Source organism: Hyalella azteca, unplaced genomic scaffold, assembly GCF_000764305.2.
Source record: "Hyalella azteca isolate HAZT.00-mixed unplaced genomic scaffold, Hazt_2.0.2 contig5073, whole genome shotgun sequence".
In the NCBI taxonomy this organism is placed as follows: Eukaryota; Metazoa; Arthropoda; class Malacostraca; order Amphipoda; family Hyalellidae; genus Hyalella; species Hyalella azteca.
In genome coordinates, this window is record NW_025935277.1 from 137,240 (window position 1) to 150,441 (window position 13,202).

Sequence of the window (13,202 nt, forward strand, 5' to 3'; positions counted from 1 at the left end):
GAAGTCACGGACAGACAGACGGACATGACGAGCACAATAGCGTTTTTTTTTCATAGATGAGAAGATGCGCTAAAAAGTGAGCCTAGGAGTTTTTTTTAAGGCCTCCCACACTCACCATTCCAACAAAAAGGATTTATTAATTTTATTCATTAAAAACATGGAATGGTTTCATCTCAATGATCAGGGCCCCGACCTTAACGCCTCTGATGGTGGCCTACGCCTAGAAGTATAGCGTTACTCATAACAGCATTAAATAGCGTGATGTGCTTGGGAGCTGTTATACACAATACTGTACGTGCGCCCTGAAGAAAAATACACTATACACAATACTGCGTATAACAGTACGAGCACCCTGACGAAAACTACACGTCGAACGCGTATGGGACTTGATATTCAGTCCTGCTGGAAGCTGACTCTAAATAAACAAATAATTCACGCTAGTCACAAGAATACCAAATAAGTTATGAAGCAGAATATCAGCGTGTTCATTGTAGAATATTGTTTTACTGCGCAGCTTCCCTCAGTTGAAGGGTTCTCGCCTTGCCAGTTGGACTTGATATTCAGTGCCGCTGAAAGCTGACTTTAAATAAATCAATAATTTACGCTAGCCACAACAAATCAAGTAAGTTATGAAGGAGAATATCAGCGCGTTCATTGTAGAATATTGTACCAGGAATTTAAAAGTAAAGAAAATAGCCAAAAAGTTCACCATTTCTTATTCGCTTATAAGAAATGGCGAACTTTCTGGCTATTTTCTTTACTTTTAAATTCCTGGTAAATTTGCGACTTAAGCAGCCAAGTGATTTTAATACTTAGAATATTGTATTCCTGCGCAGCTTCCCTCAGTTCTGCGGGTTCTCGCCTTGCCAGTTGGAAGGACAGTCGCTGTTCCAGCTGCACCACGAGATGGACGGCCCTCTGCTGCGCCAGGCCTTCAACACCCGTGAGTTCCTCAGGCATCCTCAGTGTCTACCTTCCTTTTTTTCTTGATTATCTTTTCCCATCCTTTAATTTGAAGCTTTTTGTGTTAGCGTTCTTAATTTTAGTAAAATTTTTAGTGGTAATATTTTCCATGGATCTTGTTTCGCCTACATCTTCCTCGAAAAATACGACAGTTATCTGAATGTGATTGCGTTTGTAAAGCGTTTATTATAGAAACTATATACTATAGAGCTTCACTATACGGGGCTCGTTACACTTGGTCCGTCATGTGGTGTTGCGCGCTCGGCCATGGCAGCGTTCTTGCGACGCCCGCTAGCTATGTGGCATATTTCGTTGATGCAAAAAGTGAGCATTCAGTGTCAGAATTGTGCAGGAAGATTCAAGTCTCAGCATCGTGAAAGTGACGAACGAAATATTTTGAATATCCAACTGTGTAGACATATTCCGATGAACAAAAACTGAACGAACTATTGTAGCTTCCAATGCATCTAAATTGTTTATTGTTCTGTTATAAAATGTATTGTGCATCGCCATAAAATTGTTCGTTCGCCACTAGTTCGTTCAAACCAAGCCTGCCGAATATGAACTTGGTGTTGGTTACGCTTGTTCTCCTTCACGCGCCTCTCTAATCGTGGCACTTAATCCTACCGGTCTGCTCTTGATTCTGCAAGTGTGTTCCATCATCTGTTCCAGTATCTGTATCATGACTAACCGTTCTTATTGTGATGTTATGATTCGTGCTAGCTTGTTCCATCATGTGTTCATGACTAACCGTTCATAGTGTGATGTCATGATTCGTGCAAGTGTGGTCATCATCTGGCTCATGATATGAAATTTAAAAACAAAGAATATGGCACTGAAATTTACCGTATATTTACAATCGAAGACGTTTCGGAGTCTAGCTCCATCGTCCGTTCGACAACGTAAATGTCTGCCATCTTCTTCATTTTTAAATTCAGCGTTTATTTGCGTTGTACGTTCAGAACCGTTCATAGTTTTGAGTTCTGTTAATTGACAGAATTATAGGTGGCTGGCAAATCACATCATGGCGCGTGCCTTTTTCTGAACAAATTCAAGGAAGCAGATTTATCCATCGAAAGTCTTCTAATTTAATATTCTAACGAAAATTAATTGAACGACCAATATTAAAGAATACTATAGGTCCAACTGCCTACCGCTAATGTTGTCTCGAGTATCGTGTTACATTCATGACCTGCTGCTGTGCTTGATTACGCGACATTGTTTCTTCTCCATTTATCATATGAATATGATTTTTGTGGAATATTTACGTATATTACTGCCTTAAACTCTGGCACACTCCGCAACAACATAACACTGCTTAAACGCTGCTCACATTTTCATTTTACTTCATCTCAGTTTTCTGGCAATGGTTCTCATGGAAGTGTCGTTTCTATGGTAAGTTTGTATTCGCTGGACTCGCCTGCTTTAAGCTTACAAACAATTTAACTTTCATTTGTCATGTGAATTTAGGCTCTATAATGCGTTTTTTTTGCGCTCTCAACGCATATTCGTTCATTAAGTACAGCATGTGATGTGTCCACCATTACGTACAGCATGTGATGATGTGTCCATCATTACGTACAGCATGTGATGATGTGTCCATCATTACGTACTACAGCTTGTGACGATGGTGTCCATCATTACGTACAGCATGTGATGATGGTGTCGTTCATTACGTACAGCATGTGATGATGGTGTCCATCATTACGTACAGCATATGATGGTGTCTATCGTAACGTCCATTTCTCTGGCTCCGAGTTTCTTTTGTTGCAAGTCAATATTTGACGCTCACGTCGCTCTTCGCTCCGATAAAGTTAGTTGTCAATTGCTGTGATGATGATATGAATCCATAACAAAGGTGAAGTCGTGTTCGTCACACGCGATTATGATTATTTTCAGATAGTCTCATACCAGAATATAGATAGATGTCTTTATAGAGAGAAATACTAGGGAAGAAATAAAGGATTCTAATCCACCGCTGGCACCTCCCTCCCCAATAAGCCAGGACGAGTTTAGTTGTGCAGGTGCTGTTGCCGCGAGAGGTTGCGTCACCTCGAGTTCCCACGCGTGCCCATACTACTGCTCTATCTTACCTCTTGAAAAAGTGTCCCAAGAGTTCAATTATGTCCCTGTTAATGCCCTGAAGCCAGGTTAGTATTGTGAGCTGGTTTTTAGCTCAGGTTAGAACAAATAGCCTTCATTGTCTGAGGGTTAGGATTGTCGTTTCCTCGGCAACCGTTGTACCCGCGCCCCCGCCGCCGTTCGCTCCATGGGCTGATTGACGCTGCCTCTCTATTTCTTTAATTGCTGCCAGTGTTTGGTGCCGCGGAGTTTATTGTCAGAATTACAATTTGTTTCCACGAACATACGATGTATGAAGTTATTTGCATCTCTTCGTTATCAATAATTATGGTCTCATCTGTATTTTAATTCTAGTAGGTACCCATGCACTGTGCCCACCGGCCTCCGCAATACTGTGAAACAAATTCTTGCTTCTTCAAAGATTGATGTTTTTTACCGTCTATTAGAGATTTTCTTACTAAGTATGCATTTCTATATACGAGGCGACGAAAATTGATTGAATGCTACTATAACACATTTTTAATTAATGGGCAATGGCGGTCGCCGACAAAACTTGCTGTATTTTGTGACGCTTCTATGCGAAGAAAAGGCATGACTCAGTCATGAGTGAGAATGACACCTCATACTAAATAAAATGTTATGTGGATCACCGACGACTTTGGTCGCAATAAGCGCGCGCTATCTCGACAACTTAGACAAGTCTCATGATCTCATCCTAGAGATATTATCGCTGCAGCTCCGACGACGTGTCCCGTAGCTCAATATCCCCCTAGCCTAGGTAACACGTTCACTAAATTCGTCCGTGGACACCAGTACCAAGTCGACAGAAATGCGTGACTCCTAACGAAAAATCATGAAATTAAATACATACTTTCTAATGCCCATTGCAGTGTGACGAGGATGCTTTTCATAGTTTTACTTTATCTCTTTGTAATTAAAACGGCAAAAGTCCGTTCAACAGAGACAAGAAAATGCGCTCATCTTTTAAGTTAGGTTGGGTTCCACCCATTCTACCGTTCAATTCGAAAGCGGAAGGAAGAAAAAATATGAAAAATAAACTTGCCACAACGCAATTGGTATTAGGAAGTGTGTTTATTTTCATGATTATTGGTTACGAATCGAATGTGGCATGCCTAAGTGGTTGAATTTAGCGATTAGACTTGAGCACAGGCGTAGCACCAGGGTAGCCCATGCAGTTAGTAGTCCTGGCTAACGCACTACTGTTCCTCCGGTGACACCAACTAAAGGCCATGCTGGAAGAACCAACTTGAGAGTTGTGACGGCGACGAAGCGACGCCAATAAATGAACTAGACGCTATGTTTTGCACAACCTTTTGTCTGCAAAGTTCAACACGTTGCAGATAAAACGTTGAGTGTAAACTGGAAAACAGTATGGTTGTGAGTCCGTCGGGTAGAGAGCACAGTTGCAGCGATGAATAAACTACAACAGAGCATATATTTCTTTACACTGTTCCGAAAAGTCGACACATGTGGACGGCAGCACCGTTTTCCGATTAATTTTGTTCCGTATTTTAGATTCATTGTCATGTGACAATGGCTGAATTATGGCAATGTGTTTGGGAGTTTCTCACATAATTTGTTGCATTATATGAAAGTTTCCTATGCATTTGGCGTGTTGAATGCATGTAGTAGAGCGACAGGGATAAAGAAAAATAGGTTGCCTTCGAGAGTTGAGTGGACAAATGCAAAGAGATTGATGCAATTTCATATAAAATACCTGAAATCAATTTCTATGACAGTATTTTATGTGTCCACTAATCCCATTTCCCGTAGTTCATGAGATGAATGAGATTATTTTTGACTTCTCTTGTTTTTTGGTTGATTACATTCATTATGTATGAATACACGCCTCAAAATCACAATGAGCTACAAATCGGCAATTTTCAGTGTTTATTCTCAATACAGACTCAGCGGTCAGAGTAGGTTTCGTGCAAGTCCTGCTTTCACTTATCAGGCACGTGGCAGGAATACGACCTGCTCCTAAATCCTTCGCTCATTGTTAGTTTGATTGTTCAATGATGCTTCAAATTCAATTCCTATGTATTTAATTAACCGCTCACATGGCAGCCTTTGATGTGGTCGGGATGCTAGTCATTTATTTCCTTAAAAAATTTTCCGTTCGATGCCGTGGTGTTCAGGGCCCATACTTTCAAATAAAGTTAAGAGATCGTAAGTTCATCAGCCAATCACTAACGGTCTTTCAAGCAAAATCCACCAATCATAGTCAAGAAAATAGAGCGTAAGTACTTACGTTCACATAGCCAGTTTTAAGTATGGCCCCAGGCGAAGGGGGAATAATTCCTTACAGAGGGGTAGCGTTTACGCGTGTTTCTCAACATTGTTCCTGAGGACGAATACTTCCCTCAACGAATTTGACGTCGAGATAGAAATTTTTTACTGGTCTCCATATATATGAGTTGACTTGTCATCATTTGCTCGAATTTTTTTAATGAAGACTCAAACTCATTCCCGAAACAGACTTCTCCCAAAACCAAACTCCTGGCGATGTCTAAAACGGGCGTAACACGTTGATTTTTTTAGCGTTTTATTTATACGGTACATTTGATTACTACGAGAAATTTGCGCAAGAAAGTGAAATACTCGCATTCCCTTGAAAAAAAATACGAAAGTAAAGTCAGTTTCTGTGAGTATTAAAGCATGTTGTTGAAAGATGGCGCTCAGGCATGCCAATTGCACAATCTTCTCACTGCGCACGTCTACTTTTGCTTTACAGTCGTTTTTTTTTTCGATTTCGTTTTTTCGTCGTCGATTTGTTTTTTAAAGGTTGTCGCGGAGCACTTTTATTAAATAATTTAATTAAAGAGCTCGCCGATGTACATGAATCGCGTGTGACGCTCGTTCAGTCAAGATGAGTCTAATCGTGAACATGTTCCCTCACGCTTTTTTCAGGCCCTGAAAACAGAAGGATTTTTCATGTACATATTGTATATCTCAACGTGGGTTTGTTGAATGCATCTTACGCGGTGTATTTTGCAACTATAAAATATCTTCCACTGCGGTGAGACATCTCAATTATGCTGCTTCAATTGATTGATGCTTTTCTCAATTTACTTTATTTGAGACTTAGATTGGGAATAAAAGTTAAATTTGTACATTACATTTGTTTAGTGCCTAACAGCATCGCATTACGTGCTCGACTTTCTAGCGTACCGTACACATTTCACTGCTTTACACCTCCGCAGGCAACCATAGAAATATGCGGAAATTGAATTCTTTGAAACTAGTGCAAATGAGTAAGAAGAATTCTAAGATTTATTTACTCCGAAGTATTTTTCAAATTTTTGCATATTGGAGAAACAAATCGCAGATGAATAATTCTTTAAATACGCTTTACTGCACTAACAAATTTTTGTATTAAGCACTTATGAACATTAGTATTATAATGGATCACTATTATCGTTTGATTTAATTCATTTCAATCTAGTTACCGTAAGGAATCCAACATTTATTTTTACTCCTTTTTTATGCGGTAAGAGTTTCAATTTCGTTATACGAGACAAAAATGGCATTTAAGCGCTCATATTTTAGTTTTCGTTCATGGCAGGAGGTGATGTTACTGTTCGAAACGATGGTCAGAACCTTGGTGATTGGTAAAGGCTTGATAACGTAGCCTCAAACCGGTGGCTATGGTGGTTCTTTTTGAAAGATTTTAAGTGACCATATATGGTAACTTGCCGTAAAAGGGCTAACGGATTTGCACTGTGCACACCATGCAATGGCCCGATCGAGTGTGTGTGTATCCCAGTAGAAGCAGCACGTGTGCGATGTGTGGAAGTTTGCCCGCCCCAAGGTCGGACGTATTCTTGGCTTACCCTACGAATTTATGCGGGCTAGAACGTGTCGTTGGCGTGTCACTAAGCTTTATTAATATTTAATTTTGTGGCAAAAAGTAATGTTTCGAATGATTCGGTGGCATTTTATTTAAATGTTTATTCTACTGTGGAACGATTGTGTTCAAGAATTTTTCTTTCAATGATAAAAATAAGCTACCTTAACTTCTATAGCTACGAACTATTGAATATTGATTCCAAGTTTATTTGAGTAATTCTTGAATCAAGTCGCCTGAAGGCGATATGTACCATTGACTACTTGGGATGAATGCCTAATCAGAATTACACTCGTGGCCCTCTCACCAATTTCATGCTGACCATTGCCGTTCCGAGCAGCGAATTTGCATGCATTTTGCGAGTGATATTCCGCCATTACACGTGCCTTTGAACATGGTTCATCTATAAAAGATGATGCCACGATGTGGCGCCAATAAGGTAGCTGTCTTGTACGATGTTCCGTCAAGGCTATGTGAAGTATGAAACTAGAAGCCACGAGGCATCATTAGGGAGTTCTTTCACGTCTCTGAAATTCTGTACGCTCCTTGTTACTCATCGCGTGATCTTCTTACATTCGTGTCACTTCGCAGCCGCAGAGGAGGATGCCCTCACAGAAATGAGAGGATCATTGTCCAACACTCAAAGCTTTTTCTGCCCGTTTGGTGTTTCAATCATATACAAGAAAGCAAATGGGCGAATAAGTAATATCTTTTTGTTTGTACCAACTTCTCGCATCTTCAGCGCACGTACGTCGTAGGTTTGTGGCATGTGCCTGCGTTTGCTTTGTGTTGTCCCCAAATTTTCGTGTTGACGATAATCCAGTTCAGCTGGAAAGACGGTTTTTTTTTCTTTGCATGACTTGATTGTAATCCTGGAGGCTGGGCCTCTATTGCACTGCATGCGGGAGCAGCGCGCAATTTGTATTTTTTGGCACAAATAATGAAAGATTATTTGTGATTACAATTATATACTAATTATTAGATAATTGTAATAATTTTCATATTATAATTATTAATTGAGCTATTGATCGTAACCCCCACCCCAACTCACTCGGTCATACTGATAAAAATCTATAATTTGGAGCCCAGATATTCTAAGACAAGCCGCATTATTGATTTGTCAAGACCTGCGAGCATCTGAGTACTGTTCCTAGCATTCTCTATTATCATGGCTGATAGCGAAGCTCTGCTCTGTCGTGCAGACAGAACGGTAAACATGTCTGCTCTTGTGCCAACACTCGAATATGTACATTCGCTGATATCGTGCGTCTCATTTATAATGGTACTAAAGAATATATTAGCGCCCCTACCTCAACCACATTGCCAAAATTGCAGCCACGCTTTAAAATAACATTCAATAGAAATCCCTTGTTATGTGTACTTGGCTCGTTTCGAGACACCCCTCAGCTGAGAACAACTCAGAGTACCTAATTTTTAATATTTTAAGTCATTATTTGTGATAAACAGAAAACGTTATAGGTTTTGTCGAATGTTTGCATCGTGCTGCTTACAACCACGATGATAATCGTTAAATGTCTGCACATTTGTAGTGACAAGCAGCAGTGGCAATGAACAGGAAACGTTATTGTTTTGGTCGAATATTATTTGCATCGTGCTGCTTACACAAGTTACAACTACGATGATAATCGTTAAATGTCTGCACATTTGTAGTGACAAGCAGCAGCAGCGGTGGCAAGGATGCACAGTGGGAGGCTGGCTGGCATTTCATTGAGGGTTGGCGCAGGGCCGCGCCGTTCGATAAGCAAGCAAGGTCACGCAAAGTGACCCGAGCGCGTGACCTCACACGTCCTTGCGTGGCCGTGCCCTCGCTTCGTGTACTAGAATGAGGGAGTAATGGTGTGCTCTCATTCACTAGACTGGCAATGATGTACTGCGTACGAGGTCATTGGGTGCACTGCTAAACTATCAATCAAATACCCTGTAAAAATTTACCGACGCGGCAGCTTCTGATTTGGATTACCAGAAGCTGGGGTGACTCTAAATTTTGTTTGGGTAGTGAAGTCATTCGCTAAATGAATTATTGACTCAATGAATGAATGTGGATGAATCCAAGCATAATGAAGTGAAGTATTCATTGCGTGAATGTAGTGAATTAAAATGGAATGAACCAAGGATTTTTAAGTTTCATTTAATTGGATCTAGGCTCGTCTCTAGAGACTCTAGCATAAGCATGGAGCTGAAGTGCGTTATTCTTATAAATTCCGCGTGTAAACGCTTGAGCGATGGCGCTTCTATGCACGCTTCTCCGCCGTGTTGGCACATGTGGTGCTGTGTTGTGAATGTGATGAACGAGATGTGGTGTGACTGCTGCATTGGTTTACGTTGTGCACATTTCCACTGAAAATGATGACGCGTAACGCTTTTGCTTGAAATGAAAAAATGTTTTTTTTTTCTCTAGACAACTTTGAGCAAATATCAGCTACTCACCAAAGGACCAACCGCTGACTTAACAGGTCACGAAAAATCTTTTGACAAGCTTAATTGACATGAGATCCAGGCTGCTTGTAATCAAAGAGTTGAAACGTAAATAAAGCGCGTGTTCATGTTTTTTCTGTTCCAAATTTATTGGATTTATTAGGGTACAATAAAGACTAATCCACGCCTATGAACTTTCGTAATTTATGATGGTGAACCAAGACGGAATAGAGGATGAGTCTTGAGGAAAGATGATGTATGAGAGATCGCTAAAGAGCGCCCACTAGCCGCCATTATCTCGCCACGTATCTCCTGCCGCATGACGTTGGCCGAGGCTTCGTCGCTGCACCGCATGACGTTGGCCGAGGCTTCGTCGCCTCACCGTATGACGTTGGCCGAGGCTTCGTCGCCTCACCGCATATGACGTTGGATGAGGCTTGAGAGTTGTGGCTAATCTGCATGTATTGAGAGCTGTGCCGGTGCCTTGCCAGCGACGATTTTTGCACAACCGCACGCACAACTCGTTCATAAGCTAAAGATCCTTTTACATTGCTCGTGAAGTCTTCCTAAATGGCATCCTTCAGTTCCAATATATTGCATTCACTTGACATTATTTCACGCATTATTTGTACGCAGATCTATATTTTATGAAAGACTTGCAATTAGTAAACTTCTGGTTTCAAATACAAAATGCTGCGAAGCGTTTAGAGTGGTGCAAAAAACAATTGGTCCCTCGATCAGTGTAAAAATGGGATTTTCTCTGACGAATCACCACTCACCTTGTTTCCAACCTCTGGCTGAGTTTACGTTTGGAGACAGCCAGAAAAGTCATTTAATCCCGACTGCCTCCTCCCAACCGTAATACCGGGCGAGTTCTGCAATGATCGGGGGGTGCTATTTCTGGGATATCCGGCAGACCAATGATTTCTCTTCATGGAAGAATTAACAGTCGTGACTATTTGAGAATTTTGGGGGACCAAGTTGGGGAACGCCATATTTCAAAATGATAATGCCACGATCCAAACAGCTGGAATTGTTAAGAAATGGCACCATGAACATTATAATGAAGTTGAGCATCTCATTTGGACACCACAATCACCAAACCTGAATATTATCTAGCATTTATGGTCGATTTTAGAGATGCAAGTCAGAAGTCGATTCCCGCCGCCATCGTCGTTAAAAGATCTAGTTGGAGTTGTAACTGAAGAAAGGCTTGAAATTCTCTTGGAAACTATTCACAATTTGTATAATCAATACACCGGGGAATTGAAGCTGTAACTGCCGCAAAAGGTGGACCTGCACCATACTAAAATATATTTTGTGAATTTATTTGGCGTTTCCCTTATTTTGTCTAACCCCTATATATGAAGATATATAATATCTTCAGAAATGTTCTTCCAAATTGTATGTCGTTGTTTGCATTTGTTATGTTCATTGGGAATTTATTTAAAATTTGCTTTCTTGATTATAACTCACACTTGAAGCTACCTTGAATCCGCGTAGGTCTGTACCAGGCATTAGTTCATGCAATTAAAAGTGAACAACTCCTGTGGAGTTCCCGCTGGGCCTTGAATCGGATTCACCAATGACACTGAACGTAATAGAAATATTGAGTGGCCGAATTTTTATGTCGAAGCAAAATTTAGGTGATCTTGCGCTACACACCATTTGCGTTATTATCATGAATAAAGAAAATAAGTTTCATGGGCTTTTGATTCGCTAAACGAAAAATTCTAAAATTTTATCACTATAGTTATCGCATGACCATCACCTAGTTAAACTAACCATCACCCAGTTAAACTAAACCTTGATGCCGTCCCTGAAGGTCGTCGTGACGACCGCTCTCGGTGTGTATCGATCGCGTGCCTCACTAGAACTGTTCGCCTTGCTGCTGACGAGCCTACCATTGCCGTTCATAATAATCGACATGTAGATGTTGCATTGAAATATATCGCATGGTGTGCAGGGGCTATACTTCCAAAACTCTTTAAGTTAACGTAAGTACCTACTTAGTACTTACGCTCTATTTTCTTATCTATGATTGGTGGATTTTGCTTGAAAGGCCGTCAATGATTGGCTGATGAACTTACGATATCTCAACTTTTTTTGAAAGTATAGGCCCTGTGGTCAGGATTCGTCTTGTTCGTATAGGATGTGAACATTAGGGCGACATGTATAGCACGCCTCGCAGATCTTGTCTCACTACTACACAGGGAACCTTTCGATTAACTGACGTCTTTATTATTTAACTTAATTGAGCTTGTATGTACTCAGAAAGTTCTTCAGAGCATTGGACTTTCAAATCTGGGTTTAAATTTTTTTCAATCAATTTTGTGTTTTGAATATTTTGTAGACACTACGGCCTAACTTAAGCCAAGTGTACCCATCATTTGAAAATCAAAAAGCCCAAACTGTCAGAAATTATCATAATTTCAATATATTAGGTATTCGCTTGCCAGTTCCATGTGCCGCGGAAACGTTTAGCGGGAGTATAAAACGTGAGTATTTTTGATATCGTTGTAGTGTTGCATCGTCTTCGTGTCATTTCTTTAGAAAATGTGCCCTGAAAAATATTCCAAATTCCAAGAAGAGTTTATACTAGACTATTCTCTATGATTTGGTAGACCGTGTATCGTCTCGCGCAGTGTTGGATCTCTGCCAACCAAGAGGGCTCGAGAAGACCCGTGATTTATACAAGACTATTCTCTATGATTTGGTAGACCGTGTATCGTCTCGCGCAGTGTTGGATCTCTGCCAACCAAGAGGGCTCGAGAAGACCCGTGGATGAGCGGCGTCTTCCACATACATATGTGAAGCATTCACATTCTTACATAGCTGTCATCTCGCGGTAGATCCGGCGCAAATGATGACATTTTTGGTTGCCTTATCTGACCTAGGTTACGATTGTGATTGGATTATCTCTACAGTATTCAAGTATGGCTAAATGCAGAAGACATAAGAACAAACCTAACTTATCCCGAAGTCGTTTCTGTATTACTTTAACAGCATGATTTAGTTAAATACAGACGTCTCCTCTCACAAGCTCTCCCCTCATCAGAAACTAGCGCTCATAAGTACAATCACAACTTGTCGCGAAGCAATTTTTATTAAATCGCTCTAAATCTTATTAATGGGGAGCCAGATTTCGCCGACTCTGATTTTAATTGCTTATGTACGTGCATCATCTTCCTTAACAGGAATAAAATCGAAAAGATTATAACGATTACTGACGATTGTTTGTAAACCATTTTATTTGTGGCCAGGAATGGTCAAGCTAGAAAAGTCCTTTTACGCCGGGTTGACACTGCTTCATGGGTCGAGTAGTGTTTTCTTTGCCAAAGTTTAGTCTCCGACTGATAAGAGTTTCGCTGCAGTGGTTTTCCTTGTGCCAGCGCGGTTTTCTTAGACGAACGTTACTGGGATCAGCGTTCTTTAATAAATCACACGTCATTCTATTTATAAGCAGTGGAATTATTGGCGCAGTGTGCAGTGGTATAAAAATGTGCGGTGTGTGTGCAGTGGAGTAGAGGAAGCTGGCGTGGTGCTGTCTTGCGTGCAGCTGCTGCCGCGTCTTACCTCAGCGTCACCTCGCCACTCTCTCCCTCTTGAGGTCAGTTCTTATTCTCTAACTTATCGCATTATTTGGTATCTTACTAGGGTCTAATATAATACACATTGTTGTTGATTGCAGGGACATTATACTTACTATAATCTAATATACTACACATTGTAGGGACATTATACTTACTAGAATCTAATATACTGTCATATCGACCACATTATGCCATCTAACTTGCAGTCGCTACCTTGTATGTGTTTTGGCTGATCTTGGTTGAATGTGTCATGCTCAACA

At 40.6% G+C, this 13,202-nt stretch overlaps 1 protein-coding gene across 1 annotated transcript in view; it reads left to right on the plus strand.

The window, feature by feature from the left end:
• Nucleotides 1–13,202, plus strand: part of LOC108679329 — a 30,983-nt gene that overhangs the window by 8,743 nt on the left and 9,038 nt on the right. The window contains exons 6-7 of the mRNA XM_018167932.2: nt 837–965; nt 12,869–12,959. Of these exons, the coding sequence (XP_018023421.1) occupies nt 837–965; nt 12,869–12,959 (220 nt within the window). The remainder of the gene's footprint in view (nt 1–836; nt 966–12,868; nt 12,960–13,202) is intronic.